The 21,890-nt window shown below is 44.7% G+C and overlaps 1 protein-coding gene across 7 annotated transcripts in view; it reads left to right on the forward strand.

Annotated features, from left to right (window-relative positions):
• The window catches only part of ADCYAP1R1 (ADCYAP receptor type I), a 188,756-nt gene extending 178,110 nt beyond the window's left edge, over window positions 1–10,646 (forward strand). For 4 of the 7 annotated variants that reach the window (XM_073334759.1, XM_073334763.1, XM_073334761.1 and 1 more), the window contains one exon: window positions 1,917–10,646. In XM_073334759.1, the coding sequence (XP_073190860.1) occupies window positions 1,917–2,126 (210 nt within the window). In that variant the 3' untranslated portion in view covers window positions 2,127–10,646. The remainder of the gene's footprint in view (window positions 1–1,916) is intronic. The other 3 variants (XM_073334764.1, XM_073334760.1, XM_073334765.1) reach the window with 1 other exon arrangement.
• The last annotated feature ends 11,244 nt before the right edge of the window (window positions 10,647–21,890 follow it).

The raw sequence follows: 21,890 nt of genomic DNA on the forward strand, positions 1-21,890 counted from the left end.
GCAGCCCCCGTCAGCTCCCCCACCCTACTACCAGGGCCTCTCACCTACCGGCAGCCCCATGGATCAGCACCTCCCCCTTCCTCCCCACACCTCCCAATCAGCTGTTTCGTGGCGTGCAGGAGGTTTGGGGTGGGGAGGGGGAGGAGCGAGGGCACGGCAGTCTGAGGGGAGGGGGCAGGAAGGGGTGGAGTGGGGGGCAGGGCCTGTGGCAGAGCCAGGGGTTGAGCAGTGAGCTCCCCCCCCGGCACATTGGAAAGTTGGCGTCTGTAGATCCAGCCCCGGAGTCGGTGCCTGTACGAGGAGCCGCATATTAAGGTCTGACGAGCCGCGTCTGGCTCCGGAGCCACAGGTTGGCCACCCCTGGTCTAGTTGATGTGCAGCATCCTAATAATGCATATCATTTATAAAGAGCTCCCCGTCGTTACAGTTCTTGAAGTAGTTAGATTCCCTTAGATAGAAGATTAGTTGCTAAGTTGTATTTACATTCCCATTGCAATCAGTGACACATCAGGTATACCTGGGTATTCAGCAGCACAGCAGGTGGGCGTACCCCACTGTGTACATGTCATATATACGCCCAGCAAGTTTGGCAGCAGTCACATGGTTAACAAAGAAGAGTTAAACCTAATTACTTGTTCATCTTCCAACTGTGCCCGTCCTAGAATGTCCTATTATTGTGCCATGTAGGTGACATACCAGTACGATGCTAGAAAGGGTAGCATGCACACTTAGATATCTGACTGCTGTCACCCCTTTGTGGGGAAATGATAGAGGAGAATGCTGTATTTTCACTAGCCATACAGCCACAAAAGGTGGATGGAAGCACTGGGGACAAGATGGGAATGAAATGTGTATGAAACATATTCCATCTTGCATGGTTCTCCAAGGGCCCAATCCAAAGTCAATGCCAATCAAAGGAGAAGTCTTTCCATTGACTTCACTGGGTGGGGTGGTTCATGCACAAGGAAAGATTAACTCAATGAGTGCCAAATGCAATAGAGAGCAAAAAATGCAAGCACGGTGATGCAGATTATTTCCACTCATACAGGAAAGACTCAGATCTGATTTGAAGATAGTGGATCCGCAAAGTTGCAGCCCATTGTTTCAGAACTGAAAAAAAAATATCACTGACCATATCATCCCTCTGCTCTGGATATGATGGGTGAAATCCTGGCCACACTGACGTCAATGGTAAAGTTCCCATTGATTTCAACAAAGTCAGGATTTCACCTGGAGTATCCAAGCTAACCACTAACTGCCTGGAATTAGGATGAAAGTACCCCAAGGGCAGAGGAGTCCATACTTGTCCATTACAGGATTTCATGGCTGTGCTTCTTCTAAAGTATCTGGTATTAGCTGCTGTCGTAGGCAGGATACTGGACCAGAGTCCTTACCCAGAGACTATGGGAGTTGATGGGCTTAGGAACATCATTAATGTTATTGTTACATTTGTGTTTATTATTTGTATTATCATAATGCCAAGGAGTCCTAGTCATGGACCAGGACCCCATTGTGCTAGGCGCTGTACAAACAGAAAAACAAGACAGTCCTGTCCCCAAAGAGCTTACAATCTCAGTGTAAGACAAGAGACAACAGATGGGGGAGTACAAGAAATCTATGAGACAATAGTCAGCATGGTAGCCAGTGGACATGACAGGACCTCGATGCATCCCTGGTCTGATTCATGGTGGCAACTCACGTACCCTGATATCAGTGAGCGTAGACTGAGTGTACAATAGGGTTGCATCGCATTTCCCCACTGCCTCCACCCCGTGCACATCTAGAAGTCTCCCTAGAGTTCACTGAGGGGAGAAGTTCAAGACGGGTCTTAAACAAGCACTGTTTATTTTTGAAACTTGATTGTCTGTCAGCATGTACCCGAGCGGCTAAGTACATAAAAAAATGACCTTTTAAAGTTTCTCCCTAAAGGTGCAATCAGAAATAAAGAGAAAATGGAGGAGCTGGAAAGTCAACCGGTATTTTGCTGTGGATTTCAAACATCGCCATCCATCTCTGGCGAGCAGCGGAGTGAACGGGGGGACACAACTCTCCATTCTGAGCAAGAGCAGCTCTCAGATTCGGATGTCCAGCATAAATGCGGAGAATCTAGTGACATGAGCAACTAAATAACCCCTCCCCCAGTAAAACCCAAAACACCCCTTTAAAAAGAAAAAAAATCATAATTTTGCTGGTCTGGGTTTTCTTTTTTAATGATTATTATTATGATTTTTTTAATGTAAGATTTGTCCGAAAGCATGAAACAAAACATCCCTGGCGTTTTGCAGAGAAGAAAAAAAGGATATTTTTTTAACAATCATTGTAAATACACCACTAAGATCCATGCCATTGATAAAAAAAATCAATAACATGCCAAGCCCACCCCCACACACCCATTTAGAGCATCTGCAAGTAATCCATTGTCAGCCAAGTGTATCAAGTGATTGCTGTGCAGTTGTGAACATTGGTTGCCAAACTGATATAAATCTGTCTGTGCATGGACTTCATTGTTGTTATTTTTGGGGTCTGGGTTTGTTTGTTTTTCTAATCCAATACATCTTCACTATGCCTCATTCCTGTCTTTGGTGTCTGAATATTCTCAGTCTCTTTGGAGTCTTAGGATGTGACTATAACGTTGGGGTTAATAATGCCGGCCAGTTCATGAAGGACTCTGGAAATTGATTTCATGGCTGGATTTGGTCAGAAGAACTCAGCGGACTTAGAACATCTGCTGTGACTGTGTGAGACAGCATACCTGTCACCATTCCGGAGAGAGGAATCCATGCAGCAGAGATGGGGTCTGCTATTTTAGGTTCTAGCAAAGCTGTGAATTTTCTAAGAGGGCCATCCATTTGAGAGAGATCTATATTTTTGGGGTTGATAGGTTGGAGTTTTGAGTAATGTGAACAAAGATCCCCCCACTAAGAGGCAAAGGTCAGTACCAGGATTCTTGCTTCCTCTGAATTATAATGAATCTCCTGCATTGATGTCTGATCATTGCACTGCGACTGGTAGTGGCATGACGTGTGTGTGTGTGGCCTCTGCGACCAGGCTGGCATTGACAGCATTATGCCTCAAGTTTGCCAGCACAAGAGACTCAACAGGGGCCCAACGTGGTGGTGCAGGAAGATTAATGCCCTCAGTGTCTGTGGAGCACCTAAGCTGAACAGTAAGACACTACGGAAGGGAATGATAAAGATTTTGGATGATTTACCGTGTCTGGCAGTTTCTTCTGTCATTGGATAGTTTGTTTGTTCACCAACAGATATCATTAATGCCAATGTCTGAGAGACAAAAGAAAAAGTCCTTTCCAACTTTGCCTTGTAGTTAGAGCCATGACTGGATACATATCTACTTCAGTCAAACATCAATGATGTCAATTATTTCTTGAGAGGTTTTATGTGGTGCATAAAGGCTTTAAGGACTGTATTTGCTCTTATTTCTTTGTGGATTTATATGTGTGTGTGTGTGTATTAAACAACAAAATGACATTTAAATATGATAGTTTGGATTCAAACTAACAGCAACCAGGGAATTCAAAATTATGCCTAGGTCTTTGTTCTTAATTGAAATGAAAAAGACAGTGGTGGGAAGGGGGGAAGATATAGACACAAAATTTTGCTGTCGGCAGAGATTTTGATTTCACTGTGTTTTGTTTGTTTAGGTCAAAACTTGTAATGTCATGTTAAGTATAGTTTTTTTTTTAAAAAAATAGTTTCCTTGTTTTTAAAAGGAAAAAATCATGAAAAGTTATGAAAGAAGTATTAGTGATAATACTTAACACTTAGTGCTTTATGGGACGTATTCTGCTCTCAGTTACAGAAGTGTAAATCTAAATAATCCCAGTAGAGTTAGGGGTCAATCTGAAATCCACTGAAATGGATGGATCACTTGACGATTACCTGTTGTGTTCATTCCCTCTGAAGCACCTGGCATTGGCCACTGTTGGAAGACAGGATACTGGGCTAGATGGACCATTGGTCTGACACAGTATGGCCATTTTTATGTTCTTATGAAATAAATGGGAGTGCTGCCTTGACTACAGTGGGTGCAGGAGCAGACATTTATTCCAGATTCACACCACTATAAGGGTGAAATTCACTCCTGTACAGAAGACCAGTAAAAGGACTATGTACCACCTGAATGTACTTTGAGGTCTTAAGTGGGACTTATGTGATGTACAGGCTTTTTGCCAGTCCTCTGCATAGGATTGACCCTAACCGAGAGTAGAATTTGGCCCCTTATGTTCCAGACGTTGTGCAAAAATTACGTAAGTACTTTTTAACTGATAGATTGGAAACTTTTCTCTCATCAGATGATGTAAATAGCAATTTTAGCAAGTTTCCCAATGAATCATGTTCTTTATGGACCAGAAAGACACTGAAGAGGGAGAGGGGTAAAGTCAGATCTATCTGGTAAATATATACTTATAATTTTTTAAACAAAACTATCTAATATTAAATGAACAGATGAAATTTAGTTTTGTATTTTCTGTAGTATGGACTTTCACGAGGTTAATACTGACAATACTGTAAGTGTATTATAAAAAGAAATAATGGACAAAGCATATTTTGCATGAATGGTTACTAGCCAATTTTCAGTCATTGATCACTATATTTAAAACTTGCCTCTGGTTGGAGACCTTTTTTGTGCCACATTTCAATCCAGAGCAAGAGGGTTTTTTTTCTGGTAGTTCTAAAATCCTCTCCTATTTGAGTTGGTGGGTCTCAGTCCAGTGCCTCGTGGGCGAGTGTCCACATCACAAAACCACCCTTGCAATTGGCACACATTGGAGGCTAGATCCTCAGATGATGTAAATCAGTGCAACACCATTGGTGTCCATGCAACTACATCGGTTTACCTCAGCCGAGGATCTGGCATGGATACGTTGTTTTTTTTTTTACAGTCTCAGCAAGAGAGGCCAAGGACTGAATGGTCCTGGAGACTGAATTCACCTCTTAATTCTTAGAGCCCAAACTCAGGATTGAGGCAGGTTGATGGGACGTTGTGTTGGAAGCTTCCACACTGTATGCTGTACTTGTTCAGTAGACCAGTGGTTCTTAATCTGTGGGCTGCTTGCGGCCCAATCAGCACACAGCTCATCCTCAGGGCCATACAGGTAGTATATATATTGTGTGGATGCGGCCCACATAACACACAGCGAGCTTCATATGCGGCCCACAATGGTAAATAGGTTAAGAACCACTGCAGGAGACCGATAGAGGACTTCAGTGTTTGAGATTTTCCATTCAGTATCGTTCACCAGCAATGAATTTACTAGAAGTTGTATCTCTCTATATACTTAATATATCCGATATTCTATAAAGTACAGGCAAATCCCTTCCAGTGGGATTTTTTACTGGAAGTGCTGACGATTCTTACAATCATGGCATTCATGTGGCCACTCTAATGTTCAGTGTTACTCGAAAGATCATACTTCAGGTGTATATAGAGAAACCAGTCGTTACCTAAACAAAGATTCTAATGCCATTGCACAAAGTATGCTCTTGGGTATCTTTATGTTGAATGTAAATTGAAGATGCTAAATGTGCATGTCACCACTTCTGGTGACCATCCTTACTAAGCGTCAAGATAGAAGGAACCAAAAGGAAGAATTGCTTCAAAGCGTGTGTAAATATCTATTCGCGTGTAACAATGTTTGTTTATTTCTACTGTGAAATATATTTTGGAGTTAGAAAGTACATGTTATTAAAACAAAATGTAATTTAAAAAATGTGTGCTATGCTCCTTGAGCCATTTTTATAATATGCCAATAATACATTTCCTGTCTACTTTTCTTATTTGGCTTTTGTAAATGTACAAAATCTTCTGTACTGCAGCTTTTGTGGGTCTGTAGCGCATAGAGCTATTGTTTCATTGTCTGCCGTTGAATAGGGAGATCTGCTACGAGATGTATTTTAAAATCCTGAAACAAATATTACGTCAGAGAGGTGTGATTTTTCAGTGTCTTTGGGCACCTATATCTCCCTTGGACTTCATTTAGATTTGTGGGTGCTCAGCACTTCTGAAAATCAGAGCCTGGGTGCCAAAATCTAGGCACCTCAATAAAAGAAGCCTGATCAAATAAATTTGTTAGTCTCTAAGATGCCACAAGTACTGAATTTCAGAGGCACTAAGGGTGAAAAATCCGGCCGCTTTGCCTAACTTAAGTACTCATGTTTGAAAAAATTGGGCTTAAGATTTTAATGGCACAATCTCAGTGATGTTCAGGAAAGACTCTCGCTTTTCCTTTTAGTCTGTAGCAGATGAGTCCCCTTGGATATGGAGGTCTAATGAAAGTTACCTAGTTACTGTAATAGGTTCAGAGAAGAACAGCCCAAGTAGATCAGTCCTGAAGTTGTTTTTGTGGTACAATATATGAGAAACAGTGTCCTACAGTACTGGCGCAAAGAACTAATGCATGCGGCACTGTTAATACAGTGTTATGGGCCACTGTTTTCTAAGGGACCAGTCGTCAAAGGTGCTGAGTGGTGTTCAGCAGTTTGCAGGATCCAAATATTTATTTTTTTCTACAAGGGCTTTACCAGAACACTAAAACCAGTGGACAACAAGATGTAGGCTAGGGTTTGCTTGGCAAATCCATGTCACGATTCCCACTGCACGTGGACATCAGTTAATCAAAGCTAAAGTTCTCCTGGATGTAAAACTCAGAATTCAAACTCTCTTTCTGTGTATTCCCAAAGGTGACAAGTTATGCCTATGTTGCTTACATTGCTGGTCATTACATTAAGAGGGCTAGACAAATTATATTTTTGTGGCAGTTATCAGAGGTAGAGAGGTTCCTCAAGTGCCTTTTAGGACTAGACAGCAGTTGGGGGGGGAGGTGAAATCAATTTAAGATTATTTTTAATTGCAGCAAGCAGCTTATCTCTTCTAATATACAAATTCATGATCAGTATGACCACATACTACAACACAGTAAATAATAATGTGCTGGAATTATAAGAGCAAGCCTACCTGGACCATGAGAGTATCCTTCTGCTTAAAGTCTATGGGAGTTTTGCCCTTGAAATGGGAATGGAATTAGGCTCTTTATGATTGTGGAATCAGATCCAAAGCTCACTGAACTCAATGGGAGTCTTGACACTAACTTCAGTGAGCTTTGAACAGGCCCATAATATAGGCCCCAATCTGGTCTCAGCATCACTGGTGTAAATCTGGCATAACTCTGTTGACTTTACTTACGCTGATGTGAGGTCAGAGCTGGCACACAGCTGCCTTGAAACCCTGTAACAAGATGGTGGAATCTCATTAGTTCCACGGGTCTCATGAAATCTCCACCATTTGAGTTGGCAGAAATGTCATGGGATCAGCTGGTGAGATTTCAGCAGTGTTGCATCTGAAGTTGACTCTCAGTCATGATTTAGACTCCAAAGTGAACTGGCCTCTGACTAGTCTGAATCTAGATCTCAGCATTATCTCCTTGGCCCATACATACCAGGAAATAGATGCTGACAGAGTAGGGAGTCCAGCAAAGCCATTCACAATGATTTAACGACATTGTAACAGCAAAAATAATGAAGGGAACTAGATAGAGTCGCATCTAGCCAGAGTCTAATCTCAACACAGATAACAGTTCCTTTTTTAACTCGCATCACCACAATGCACGCTCTGCTGACTCTTGTTCCTCTAGGAAAGGTGTAATATTCAAAATGTTCATCTTCTGGGAAGCTTTGAACTGTCATTTCTGCTGTGTGTCTCTTACACATTCTACTTTTTTTTCTTCACTGCTTTAAAAATTATTTCTAAGATGCAAGAGGCAATATCTCAAAGCTGAAAGGGTCAGCTTGGAACTGCAGTTCTGGTTAATGCCTTTGCCATGAATTCGTATTTTTTGGCAGTCTTAAAAATCTTGTCCACACAAAAAATAATGAAATGTGGTCCAGTGGTTTTAGAAACCATTTGAAAGGTTCAATATTCCCTGATGGTATTTCCAGGCTTTTCTTCTACCTAGTTGGATACTCTCTAATTTACATTGCCAAATATAGAACTCTGGCCCATCACACTGCTGCTGCGATTTGTAGCTCACCATTCTTTTCATCTTCTCTTTTGAGGATGGGTCTTCCTTCTGCCAGTACATACGGTGACATTAAACTTCACATTCAGCAACGCCAGTCCTCCACTCAGTGACCATCTTCTTGGTTTCTAAATCCTGTAACTTTCCAGCTCTGAAGCCTAAAAGCTCTGTTTGTAGTAACAAAGGCAGTCAGTGGGCTCTGACTTATCCTATGGACGCTGTTACTGTATATTGGAGCCGGTCAACATTTTCCAAAATTCAATTTGTCAATGAAAATTTGGAATTTTGACCCCCCCGAAAAATGTGAATGCTTTGATATATCACTCATTCAAACATCTGAGCTAATAGCCATTACTCCCTGTACTCTAAAACACCACTTCCTAGTCAATATCGCTTTTCTAGCCAAAGGAAGATTTGCTCTGCTCACAGAAGATTTCCAGGTTCAAAGAAGTGTTTGATACAATTCAGAGCTTTCTGGATGCTGCATCAAAATTAGCCAAACATTCTGAAGCCATGCAGCTCATTTATTATATACATCATGCTCTTTTTCTGTAGCTCATGCTATCATTCCCATATATTATTAGCAGTAGTAATTGTCTTACAGTAGGGGTGAGGGGCCACAACTGACATCACGGCTCCATTGGGCTGTTTTAGGTAGATTGGATTCTCTCAAGAAAAAAAAATGAGAACTTACAATTTCTAGACTTCTCCAGTTGCTCAGTCAGAAAGGACAGCATTTGTCCTTTGTTAGATAAGTCTCTCAAGTCAACAATTATACTCAGGCTATTTCCTCTTCCTTCCTTTGAATCACTTTATTAAGAGAGGTTTGTTACTGTATGAAGACAGCATTTGAAATGAGAATGTTCCCAAGGTGATTCATCCAAAGGAGCAATAAGAATTATGTCCTGAATTATGGGGTTTCAGATACGGGGGCTTTGCAGTTGCAGAGGTGCTGCCCTTCAGCAACTGCAAGTGTTCATATTTAAATCGTTTCTGGAAAACATCTGACCCTCCCTGACTCTTTGCTCGTTTTTAGAACCAAATCCAATTGCACTTTCTTCAAGACTCAGCTTTGAAACATTTAATTAGTTGGGTTTTTCCTCGCCCGTCGTCCTTTCAATTTTGCCGGCACTGCACTTCCTGCTCCCAACCAAAATCAAACTATGCCAAAGCACCACAGGAAAGGCTGTTCTCATGGTATTTCTAGCCATGCCTGGGAGTATCGGAAATGCGCTGAGATACTGTTTTCCTGGGAGATTCACAGCTCTGTGCTTGCACATTGCAGAAGCTGGGCCAGTTCAGAGAAACTTCTGAACATTTGCGTGTTTGCTGGGCTCTGACTGCCAACATTTTTTCAATGTACCCATCCCTAGTTAGTGTGAGCAGAGTCCTGCTTGTCTTGCATGGGTGCCAGGAGGGGGAGAGAAAAGTAGCACAAGAGCCTGTAACTCACCAAAGGTATCTGTAAAACAGCCCAAGAGGATTCCAACCAATCACTCTCTTGAGGAGCTGCAGACCCACTGGTGAACCGTCCCAAGGGTGTCATGTCTCCCCGTCCTCTTGACTGGATGTTACTTTCAGCAGTAGACACTATGGCTCACATTGACTCTGCTAGTAGCAGTGAGAAAAGTATGCTATCAACCATGATTCCCCTGGGCACGCCCCCAAACATGCTACCAGCTGGATTCACATGTGATGTTTGCAGAGCCATCTCTGAGTCAGCTACAGCTGAGATCTCTGTTTGCAACCTCTTGGGTTATGGCTCTGTGTTAACTGCCTTGTTACCAAACCAGGGACATTATACCTGGGGGCACCTTTAGTGGGTTAGGGGAGGATTTACGCTACATCTTTGAAGATGGCAGACAGGCACAACCAGCTACGGATTGCATCTACTATTGCAGAGAGCGGTGGAGTATGGAGCATGCAGTAATATCTAAGGATACTCTGACGTTAAATGTGATGTGTTTTTGTGGTAGACAGCGACATTCAGCTAAATGTGTAGTGTACTTTATCCAGCCTCTACAGAGCTTGAACAATATGCCTTGTTTTGACCCTTGTGATCCTTTCACCTGGATGTTATTATTATTCCATATTTGCTTTCTTTGTGGGGAATTCATCCGTGTGAAGAGTTAATGAGTGGTATGAACCTCGCAGTGTCTGTCAGTAGCTGAAGTAACTTAGGCCTCTGTATACACCTGCTCCAATGAACCTTATCACTGTACAGGAGTCTCCAGAGGTCTCAGTGTACCTGCATAATCTATAAAAACACCTGTTAGTGTTCTCATTTTCTCTCCCAATTTCTTGCCATTATAGTAGCAATGCAACATGCGATAGCTCCCGAGGAGAGATGTGCCAGGTTCATGTATGTAAAGCTGTATTTTGGCTTTTGAAGGTGTCAAGGAATGAATTTACTGGCCCTCTGGGTCTAATAGTGACCTTTTTATTGTCATGGGTAACAGGATCTGGGGTTATTACATTTTGTTAAGTGGAAACACACAGATGTCAACTGCTGCTTACTAGACTAATCTTTGTGTGTGTTCTGAGAAACAGTACTAGATTTTAACATGTATACTGCTGTAGATGACACAATAAATGTATTATCATTTTTGCACGTCTGTTCTGCTATGAAACTGAACTCTCAGGCTGATCCAATGCTGCAGAGTTACCATTTTGGGAGCTAGCAGGATGCACTCATTAATGAAGGTGCTTTGCTTGTTGGGAATCACAGAGTTTAAGGCCAGAAGGGATCATCTAATTTGATTTCCTGTATATTACAAACCACTGAACCCCACCTGGACTAGACTAAAATATTACAGCTCTCAGGAGCCTAAGCCAGTGTGTGCCACAGGTGAAGAATAGGAGACACCGAAGTACATCAATGCCTGAGGCCCCTGCAATGGCAGACAATGATTTGGTGAGATAGATCCATGTGATTCTAGCTAGGGACCCATGTTCAATCCTGCAGGGGAAAGCAAAAAACCCACCACAACCCCTCGGTCCCTGCCAGTCTGACCTGAGGGGAAATTCCTTCCCAGTCCTGAAAATGGTGATTAGTATAAACCTGGATGTGCCCCACCTGCCAAGATGCCTAGAAGGGGAATTCTCTGTACTGCCTCCAAGTGATGCTTTCCAGGGGTACCACAGTATGAGACTACCACCTGCCGTTAGCAGGAGAGCCTTGTCTATGCCTTTTGGGGGTCAGCTCCCCTATGCCACCGGCAACACAAACATTCCTTCCGAGGCCCTGCTGTCTCTCCACCTGTTAGTGATAGGCACACTCCCACCCCGAAGTCCTCCCAGCATCCCCCTGGAGTGTCCAGCCCCTAGGCCATTGGACACACTGAGGAAGGAGACCAAAGCCCTGAGGTAAGTGGGAAAGCGGGATACCGGGAGGAAGCACAGGCAGGAATGTCTGTGAGGGGAGGGCTCCTGCCTCATACTGAGAATGAGGGGCGATCAGCAGGTTATCTCAAGTGCTTATATACAAATGCACAAAGCCTTGGAAACAAGCAGGGAGAACTGGAGGTCCTGGTGATGTCAAGGAATTATGACATGATTGGAATAACAGAGACTTGGTGGGATAACTCACATGACTGGAGTACTGTCATGGATGGTTATAAACTGTTCAGGAAGGACAGGCAGGGCAGAAAAGGTGGGGGAGTAGCACTGTATGTAAGGGAGCAGTATGACTGCTCAGAGCTCCGGTACGAAACTGCAGAAAAACCTGAGTGTCTCTGGATTAAGTTTAGAAGTGTGAGCAACAAGAGTGATGTAGTGGTGGGAGTCCGCTATAGTCTACCGGACCAGGGGGATGAGGTGGATGAGGCTTTCTTCCGGCAGCTCGCAGAAGCTACTAGATCGCACGCCCTGGTTCTCATGGGTGACTTTAATCTTCCTGATATCTGCTGGGAGAGCAATACAGCAGTGCATAGACAATCCAGGAAGTTTTTGGAAAGCGTAGGGGACAATTTCCTGGTGCAAGTGCTAGAGGAGCCAACGGGGGGGAGCTTTTCTTGACCTGCTGCTCACAAACAGGGAAGAATTAGTGGGGGAAGCAAAAGTGGATGGGAATCTGGGAGGCAGTGACCATGAGTTGGTTGAGTTCAGGATCCTGACACAGGGAAGAAAGGTAAGCAGCAGGATATGGACCCTGGACTTCAGGAAAGCAGACTTCGACTCCCTCAGGGAACAGATGGGTAGGATCCCCTGGGGGACTAACATGAAGGGGAAAGGAGTCCAGGAGAGCTGGCTGTATTTCAAGGCATCCCTTTTGAGGTTACAGGGACAAACCATCCCGATGTGTCGAAAGAATAGTAAATATGGCAGGCGACCAGCTTGGCTTAACGGTGAAATCCTTGCTGATCTTAAACATAAAAAAGAAGCTTACAAGAAGTGGAAGGTTGGACATATGACCAGGGAAGAGGATAAAAATATTGCTCGGGCATGTAGGAATGAAATCAGGAGGGCCAAATCGCACCTGGAGCTGCAGCTAGCAAGTGATGTCAAGAGTAACAAGAAGGGTTTCTTCAGGTATGTTGGCAACAAGAAGAAAGCCAAGGAAAGTGTGGGCCCCTTAATGAATGAAGGAGGCAACCTAGTGATAGAGGATGTGGAAAAAGCTAATGTACTCAATGCTTTTTTTGCCTCTGTCTTCACGAACAAGTTCAGCTCCCAGACTGCTGCACTGGGCATCACAGCATGGGGAGTAGGTGACCAGCCCTCTGTGGAGAAAGAGGTGGTTAGGGACTATTTAGAAAAGCTGCACAAGTCCATGGGGCCGGACGAGTTGCATCCGAGAGTGCTAAAGGAATTGGCAGCTGTGATTGCAGAACCATTGGCTATTATCTTTGAAAACTCGTGGTGAACGGGGGAAGTCCCGGATGACTGGAAAAAGGCTAATGTAGTGCCAATCTTTTAAAAAGGGAAGAAGGAGGATCCTGGGAACTACAGGCCAGTTAGCCTCACCTCAGTCCCTGGAAAAATCATGGAGCAGGTCCTCAAAGAATCAATCCTGAAGCACTTGCATGAGAGGAAAGTGATCAGGAACAGTCAGCATGGATTCACCAAGGGAAGGTCATGCCTGACTAATCTAATTGCCTTCTATGACGAGATAAGTGGTTCTGTGAATGAAGGTAAAGCAGTGGATGTATTGTTTCTTGACTTTAGCAAAGCTTTTGACACGGTCTCCCACAGTATTCTTGTCAGCAAGTTAAAGTAGTATGGGCTGGATGAATGCACTATAAGGTGGGTAGAAAGCTGGCTAGATTGTCGGGCTCAACGGGTAGTGATCAATGGCTCCATGTCTAGTTGGCAGCCGGTGTCAAGTGGAGTGCCCCAGGGGTCGGTCTTGGGGCCGGTTTTGTTCAATATCTTCATAAATGATCTGGAGGATGGTGTGGATTGCACTCTCAGCAAATTTGCGGATGATACTAAACTGGGAGGAGTGGTAGATACGTTGGAGGGCAGGGATAGGATACAGAGGGACCTAGAGAAATTGGAGGATTGGGCCAAAAGAAATCTGATGAGGTTCAATAAGGATAAGTGCAGCATCCTGCACTTAGGATGGAAGAACCCAATGCACAGCTACAGACTAGGGACCGAATGGCTAGGCAGCAGTTCTGCAGAAAAGGACCAAGGGGTGACAGTGGACGAGAAGCTGGATATGAGTCAGCAGTGTGCCCTTGTTGCCAAGAAGGCCAATGGCATTTTGGGATGTATAAGTAGGGGCATTGCCAGCAGATCGAGGGACGTGATCGTCCCCCTCTATTTGACATTGGTGAGGCCTCATCTGGAGTACTGTGTCCAGTTTTGGGCCCCACACTACAAGAAGGATGTGGATAAATTGGAGAGAGTCCAGCGAAGGGCAACAAAAATGATTAGGGGTCTGGAACACATGACTTACGAGGAGAGGCTGAGGGAACTGGGATTGTTTAATCTGCGGAAGAGAAGAATGAGGGGGAATTTGATAGCTGCTTTCAACTACCTGAAAGGTGGTTTCAGAGAGGATGGTTCTAGACTATTCTCAGTGGTAGAAGAGGACAGGACAAGGAGTAATGGTCTCAAGCTGCAGTGGGGGAGGTTTAGGTTGGATATTAGGAAAAACTTTTTCACTAGGAGGGTGGTGAAACACTGGAATGCGTTACCTAGGGAGGTGGTAGAATCTCCTTCCTTAGAAGTTTTTAAGGTCAGCTTGACAAAGCCCTGGCTGGGATGATTTAATTGGGGATTGGTCCTGCTTTGAGCAGGGGGTTGGACTAGATGACCTCCTGAGGTCCTTCCAACCCTGATATTCTATGATTCTATGATTCACAGAGTCACTGCTTCCAAAGGACAGCACACCCCAGCAAACCAGTTCCACATCAGATCACCGGTCGGCTTAACACACAGCGCTCAGATATGTTTATAGTGAAATCAAGTGTCAGTTTATTTAACAAAGCACAGAGGTTCAAGTGATAGCCAGTAGAAGTATTGGAAATACATGCTTACCTATAAAACAAAATCATACCGTGCATTCTACAGCCTAGATTTCACGTCTTGCAGAGAAATTCTTGCCTGAATCCTTGCAGCATTTTGCCACCAGACTTGACTGGGATCCTCCTTTCATGAGACAGACACACTGTCAGCTTGTCTCCCAGGTGAAGGACCCAGTGTGTTTCTTTGCCCCTCAAGATTTACCAGTTTCATCCTTTGTCTATATTCATGAACAGGACACCCCTCGCTGTTTGTTCCATCCTGCAGACTTCCCCTCTTGTAGAGTTCACACTCTCTTATTTAGCTGGTGACTCAGTATACAAATAGGCCTACAATTGTGGGCCAGTGGTTTTCAAACTTTTTTCATTTGTGGACTCCTAAAAATTTCGAGTGGAGGTGCAGACCCCTTTGGAAATCTTAGACATAGCCTGGGATCTGCAGATCACAGGTTGAAAAAACACTATTCTATGGTAGTGACAATCTTTCACAGACCCCCTTAGACAGTCTGTGGATACCAAGGGGTCTGCCGACCACAGGTTGAATCCACTGCAATGGACAATAGTCAAATGACCAGACAGGGAGATAGGCATCAGATATCTCCTCCCTAAAAGGAACATTTCCAAGGTACATCACCTCCTGGTGACTTGACAACTCCAAGTCCTTAAGAATATAATGTTCAGTACACATACGTAAGCCCTTAAATATTAGCCATACATACATTTCACAATCATTATGTCAACCAGTGGGCTACTGGCTCTCAATGGAGACCTCACATGCCACCCTTTGGTGAACTAATATGCGTATACCCAACCCAGGGGATGACTGTAAATCCCTACGCACCCCATGCCCACTGCCATTTGGCACCAATGGGTCCCTGGGTCCCACACAGAGCCCACCCTACCAGTCTTTGGCTGCTGTCTGACAAACTCAGTCCTGGAGTATGCAGGCATAAGTCCTTTGCTATCAATGGGCAACGGGCATTCTTGGTTTAAACCATGAACATAAGGACATAGTAATGGCCTTACTGGGTCAGACCAAAGGTCCATCTAGCCCAGTATCCTGTCTTCCAACAGTAGCCAATGGCAGGTGCCCCAGAGGGAATGAACAGAACAGGTCATCATTAAGTGATCCATCCCCTGTCGCCCATTCCAAGCTTCTGGCAAACAGGGGCTAGGGACACCATCCCTGCCAATCCTGGCTAATAGCCATTGAGGGACCTATCCTCCATGAACTTATCTAGTTCTTTTTTGAACCCTGTTATAGTCTTGGCCTTCACAACATCCTCTGGCAAAGAGTTCCATAAGTTGACTGTGCATTGTGTGAAGAAATACTTCCTTTTGTTTATTTTAAACCTGCTGCCTATTAATTTCATTTGGTGACCCCCTAGTTCTTGTGTTATGAGAAGGAGTAAATAATACCTTCTTATTTACTTTCTCCACACTAGTCATGCTTTTATAGACCTCTATCATATCCCCCTTAGTCATCTCTTTTCCAAGATGAAAAGACCCAGTCTTATTAATCTCTCCTCATACGGAAGCTCTTTCATACCCCTAATCATTTTTGTTGCCCTTTTCTGAACCTTTTCCAATTCCAATATATCTTTTTTGAGATGGGGTGACCATATCTGTCTGCATGCAGTATTCAAGAGGTGGATGTACCATAGATTTATATAGAGGCAATATGATATTTTCTGTTTTATTATCTATCCCTTTCTTAATGATTCCCAACATTCTGTTCGCTTCTTTGACTGATGCTGTGCATTGAGTGGCTCTTTTCAGAGAAAAAAGAAAAGGAGGACTTGTGGCACCTTAGAGACTAACAAATTTATTTGAGCATAAGCTTTCGTGAACTATCCACAATGACTCCAAGATCTCTCTCTTGAGTGGTTTACAGCTAATTTATACCCCATCATTTTATATGTACTGTTGGGATTATGACAGGTTTCAGAGGAACAGCCGTGTTAGTCTGTATTCGCAAAAAGAAAAGGAGTACTTGTGGCACCTTAGAGACTAACCAATTTATTTGAGCATGAGCTTTCGTGAGCTACAGCTCACTTCATCAGATGTTTACCGTGGAAACTGCAGCAGACTTTATATACACACAGAAATCATGAAACAATACCTCCTCCCACCCCACTGTCCTGCTGGTAATAGCTTATCTAAAGTGATCAACAGGTGGGCCATTTGTTGATCACTTTAGATAAGCTATTACCAGCAGGACAGTGGGGTGGGAGGAGGTATTGTTTCATGATTTCTGTGTGTATATAAAGTCTGCTGCAGTTTCCACGGTAAACATCTGATGAAGTGAGCTGTAGCTCACGAAAGCTCATGCTCAAATAAATTGGTTAGTCTCTAAGGTGCCACAAGTACTCCTTTTCTTGTTGGGATTATGTTTTCCAATGTGGATTACTTTGCACTTAGCAACATTGGATTTCATCAGCCATTTTGTTGCCATCACCCAGCTATGTGAGATCCCTTTGTAGCTCTTCGCAGTCTGTTTTGGACTTAACTATCTTGAGCAGTTTTGTATCATCTGCAAATTTTGCCACCTCACTGCTTACCCCTTTTTTCAGATCATTTATGAATATGTTGAATAGGACTGGGCCCAGTACAGACCCCTGGGGGACTCCACTATTTACCTCCATTCTGAAAACTGACCATTTATTCCTACGCTTTATTTCCTGTCTTTTAACCAGTTACCAATCCGGGAGAAGACCTTCTCTCTTATCCCATGACAGCTTACTTTGCTTTAGAGCCTTTGGTGAGGTATCTTGTCAAAGGTGGAATCAAGTGGAGCTAGACTAGGGCTGAATATGGTCTACTATTGCTCTGGAAATGTAAGACCCCATACATTCACAGTAGAGCCTAGAAACACGAAGTGGAGCAGCTCTACTATGTGACCCAGTTGCTTTCCCTGTCAAAGAGGTTTGTTGCACATAACAATTTCAGGCATTTTGTCCAGTCAAGTTTGAAACATGCTAAGACATGAGGCTCCCACCACATTCTTTGCTGAGGATGTCACAGGCCAACAGACTCTTCTGAACTGTTCCCTTCTGTCTTCACACTCTCAATTTCTTCCTTTAGCTACCCTTCCTTGGCCTGTCTCAAACAATGCCTGTCCTTCCGTGATGGGTACATGTTTGTAGCTGACAATCAAGCCAAGATACACATATTTTGGTCCAGATCCTCAGCTGGTATAAAGGGACATCTCTCTGTTGAAGTCCATGGAGCTGGGCCCAATTCCACCAGCTAAGGAGACTTGTTCTTTATGCTTAGTATACATCAAGCCAGATTAGAAATCCTATAACTAGGCTGGGTGCTTGGCAAATGTGGGCACCCAAAAAGATGTTGCAGATAAGTTACAGTTTATTGGTGAAAGTTTTACATGAAGAGCACGATCACAGTAAAACGCATGGATTGTTGCTTTACACCAATATACAGGATTCACTAGCATTACCAAATTTACTGACATTCTCTGAGCACTCAGGAGTGAGATCTACAATGGCAATGAATCGCCTTTGACTCCTCTGAGTTAAATAGGCGTTCGGCACTTGAACACCTTTGTGAATCTCATCCCAGGAGTCTTGGTTCTCCAGCTCCTGTCTGAGCATCCTGTAGCCACCACCGTTCCACAGTGTTTGGAAGGCCTGACTGGCAAATACTAACAGTGCTATAATGATTTGCTTTGTAAATGAAGTCAGTTGATCTGACCCATCCATTTTGGATTGACCTCTTCATGAGAAGTCCTAAGGCATGTACAGCATATATGTGACCGTATAAACTCTCCCACTTTTGTTCGCCCCAAAGTCTTGGTTTATAATATGGAGGAGATTTTTTCCAGGACTTTAAACATGTTTTGCTAAGACAATCGCTATCACCAATTTTTTGGTGGCCTGGTCTCCTCCCGTGTTATTCTTCTGGTCTTATAGAATGATTTTAACATTACACCACATTAGCCAGCTCACACACATAGCACATTAAATATGCAGCCACCTGGTCATATGTTAGCAGTTTACTTTAAAAGAAAGAGACAAGTATTGAATCAATAGCCGAGCTGAAAGGCCCCAAGGTCCAGAGCCTCAAAAGTATTTATGCACCTAACTCCCATGGATTTAAATTGGTGGTAGGCAGGGCCATCCCTAGGGGGATTCAGGGCCCGGGACAGCACTTTCCCCGCCGCCCCATGCCCCGCCCCCACTCCACCCCTTCCCCAAACCCCGCCCCGGCTCCACCCTGCCACGCCTCTTTCCACCCCTGCTCTGCACTGTCCCCGCCCCTTCCCCCAAGTCCCACTTGACCTCTTCCCACCCCTGGTCCGCCCTGCCCCCATTCCACCCTTTTCCCCAAGCCCCTGCCCCTGCCCTGCCTCTTTCCGGCTTCCGCCTCCTCTCCCGAGCGACCCGGGAGCCAGCGGGATGGGCTGAGGCTGGGTCACTTGCTGTTACTGGCACCAGGCCCCCCACTAACCCTCCAGGCCACCCTGGACCCTGCGTCCCAAAACACGGGGGCCCCCACAAAGTGCGGGGGCCCCCCAAAGCATGGGGCCTGGGGCAGTTGCCCCGGTTCATCCTATGGGTGGGATGGCTCTGGCGGTAGGTGCCTAATACATTTGAGGATCGGGGCCCAAATCACCAACCTTTTCTCCCTGGTATAAACTGTGAGTGCATTTGTCAACCTTCCTCTCTCAAAGGGGCAGCTTCTGGTAGCTGGGGCAGCTGCTGAGCATGGCAATGGCTGCCGGGTGGGTTAAACAATCAGGAGAATGACTTCAGCTATGACAATGCACAGGCCATAAATTAAACCAAAGGGTGTAGATTAGGATGTGCAAAATAAACTAGTGACACAGGCATAGCGGGTGAAGTAGAAGAATGTGATTGACCGGCTAGGTTTTGTGCAAACCAGCTAGCCAAGATCAGGAGAAAATCTGTTTCTCAATGGGATTGAGATGCTTCAGTGGCTCCCTGCTCAGGGGTGAATTCTTCTGGACACAACAGTCAATCCTTATGACAGACAAGAAAATGAAAAACGACAAGCTTTGCCGGTGCTCAGCCCATCACAAAGAAATCCTATACCGGGTCATGCAGCTAGTCACCCTGTAGGAGAACTACAGAGAACTGCTATGTGAAACCAGGTCTGAATGAGGCCAGGTTCCAATATGGCAGCATCTAATCATCGAATAGTAGGACTGGAAGGGGCCTCGAGAAGTCACCTAGTCCAGTCCCCTGCACTCATGGCAGGACTAAGTGTTCTCTAGACCAGTATTATCTAACTCAGGAGATTAATGCTCAGTAAAAGAAACCACAAAGCAGGTCCCTTATCAACACTTTTGCCTGCATTAATAATACAGCAGCATGCCCAAAGCCGCTCGACTGTAACTAGATAGGGCAGACCCCCTGCTATGGCTGAAGAGGTGTTGGCTCAGCTCGGGGAGAAATGGGTATGCGAAATTTCCTGGCTTCTGGCTCTAACCACTAGGCTGACTGCTCACAGCCTGGGCTCTGACCTAGGGACCCACATGTTTTTATGACAACTGGTAAGTGCCAGGTCACAGGGGTGCACCAGCCACATCCCTGTGCCTCAGTTGCTAGCTACAGGTAAGGCATTGGTATTGGGCGTGTGTGTGCTGGTGGGGAGGAGGCCTTCATATGTACACAGCTTGAGGATCCCTCTCTTAAGGGTCAGGCATTAGTGTCTGGGTAAGCCAACTTCATGGCCAGTTTGAGTCGGCAAGAGCTGGGCCAAGTTGTTTTAGCACAGCCCAGCTGTGGGCCCATGGGGGCTATATTTTAGCTACACACCAGGCTGTATCTTGAAGTGTGATGAAAAGGGGCCAGTTGTGTGACGTGTAAACCCTTGTCTCAATGTGAAAATGCTGTTGGGTCAGACAGGAGGGCTTGCCCACAAAGCTAGGGGCAAAATTCACCCCATGGAGGGGCGGGGACAGCACAAGACTTGGGTCAGCCTGTTGTTCAGTCAGGTCAGCTGGGCACACCGTTACGCTGTCAAAAAAATCACCAGGCCCCTCTTACAGGCGTGATAAAAGTAAGATGAAAACTAAAATGCTCCATGTTAACAATACTAGCCCTATGTAACTGATGGGGTGGGTGGGTGTGAGTGAGAGAGATTTGAGAGCTTGACAGAAAGCGCTTGACCTTGAAGGACATGGGGGGTGACTGGAGGAGCAACGGTTTCTTCGCTTTGGATTTTTCAACACTTTGTGATCTGCCCAGTTGCATTTTATGATCTGCCCCAGGAGTCACAACCCACTGGTTGGCAGACAGACAGTGGTCTAGAAATTGTTTAAATTTTATTTAAGCCAGATGGGAGAAATGTGAATGTCCCGTGTCCCTCCCCACCCCCCACCCCCCGCCCCCGCTGAAGTATCTGCTGTATGCCAAGGCCAATCTTCTGTTGACATTTAGGCACTTTCTGTATTTACAAAAAGAACAGGAGGACTTGTGGCACCTTAGAGACTAACCAATTTATTTGAGCATAAGCTTTCGTGAGCTACAGCTCACTTCATCGGATGCATACTGTGGAAAGTACAGAAGATGTTTTTATACATACAAACCATGAAAAAAATGGGTGATTATCACTGCAAAAGGTTTTCTCTCCCTCCACCCTACTCTCCTGCTGGTAATAGCTTATCTAAAGAGATCACTCTCCTTACAATGTGTATGATAATCAAGGTGGGATAATCAGCGGCACTGCTATGGGTACCCGCATGGCCCCACAGTATGCCAACATTTTTATGGCTGACTTAGAACAACGCTTCCTCAGCTCTTGTCCCCTAAAGCCCCTACTCTACTTGCGCTATATTGATGACATCTTCATCATCTGGACCCATGGAAAAGAAGCCCTTGAGGAATTCCACCGTGATTTCAACAATTTCCATCCCACCATCAACTTCAGCCTGGTCCAGTCCACACAAGAGATCCACTTCCTGGACACTACAGTGCTAATAAACGATGGTCACATAAACACCACGCTATACCGGAAACCTACTGACCGCTATTCCTACCTACATGCCTCCAGCTTTCACTCTGACCACACCACACGATCCATTGTCTACAGCCAAGCTCTGCGATACAACCGCATTTGCTCCAACCCCTCAGACAGAGACAAACACCTACAAGATCTCTATCAAGCATTCTTACAACTACAGTACCCACCTGCGGAAGTGAAGAAACAGATTGACAGAGCCAGAAGAGTTCCCAGAAGTCACCTACTACAGGACAGGCCTAACAAAGAAAATAACAGAATGCCACTAGCCGTCACCTTCAGCCCCCAACTAAAACCCCTCCAACGCATTATTAAGGATCTACAACCTATCCTGAAGGACGACACATCACTCTCACAAATCTTGGGAGACAGGCCAGTCCTTG

This window comes from Lepidochelys kempii, chromosome 2 (assembly GCF_965140265.1).
Source record: "Lepidochelys kempii isolate rLepKem1 chromosome 2, rLepKem1.hap2, whole genome shotgun sequence".
Lineage (NCBI taxonomy): Eukaryota > Metazoa > Chordata > Testudines > Cheloniidae > Lepidochelys > Lepidochelys kempii.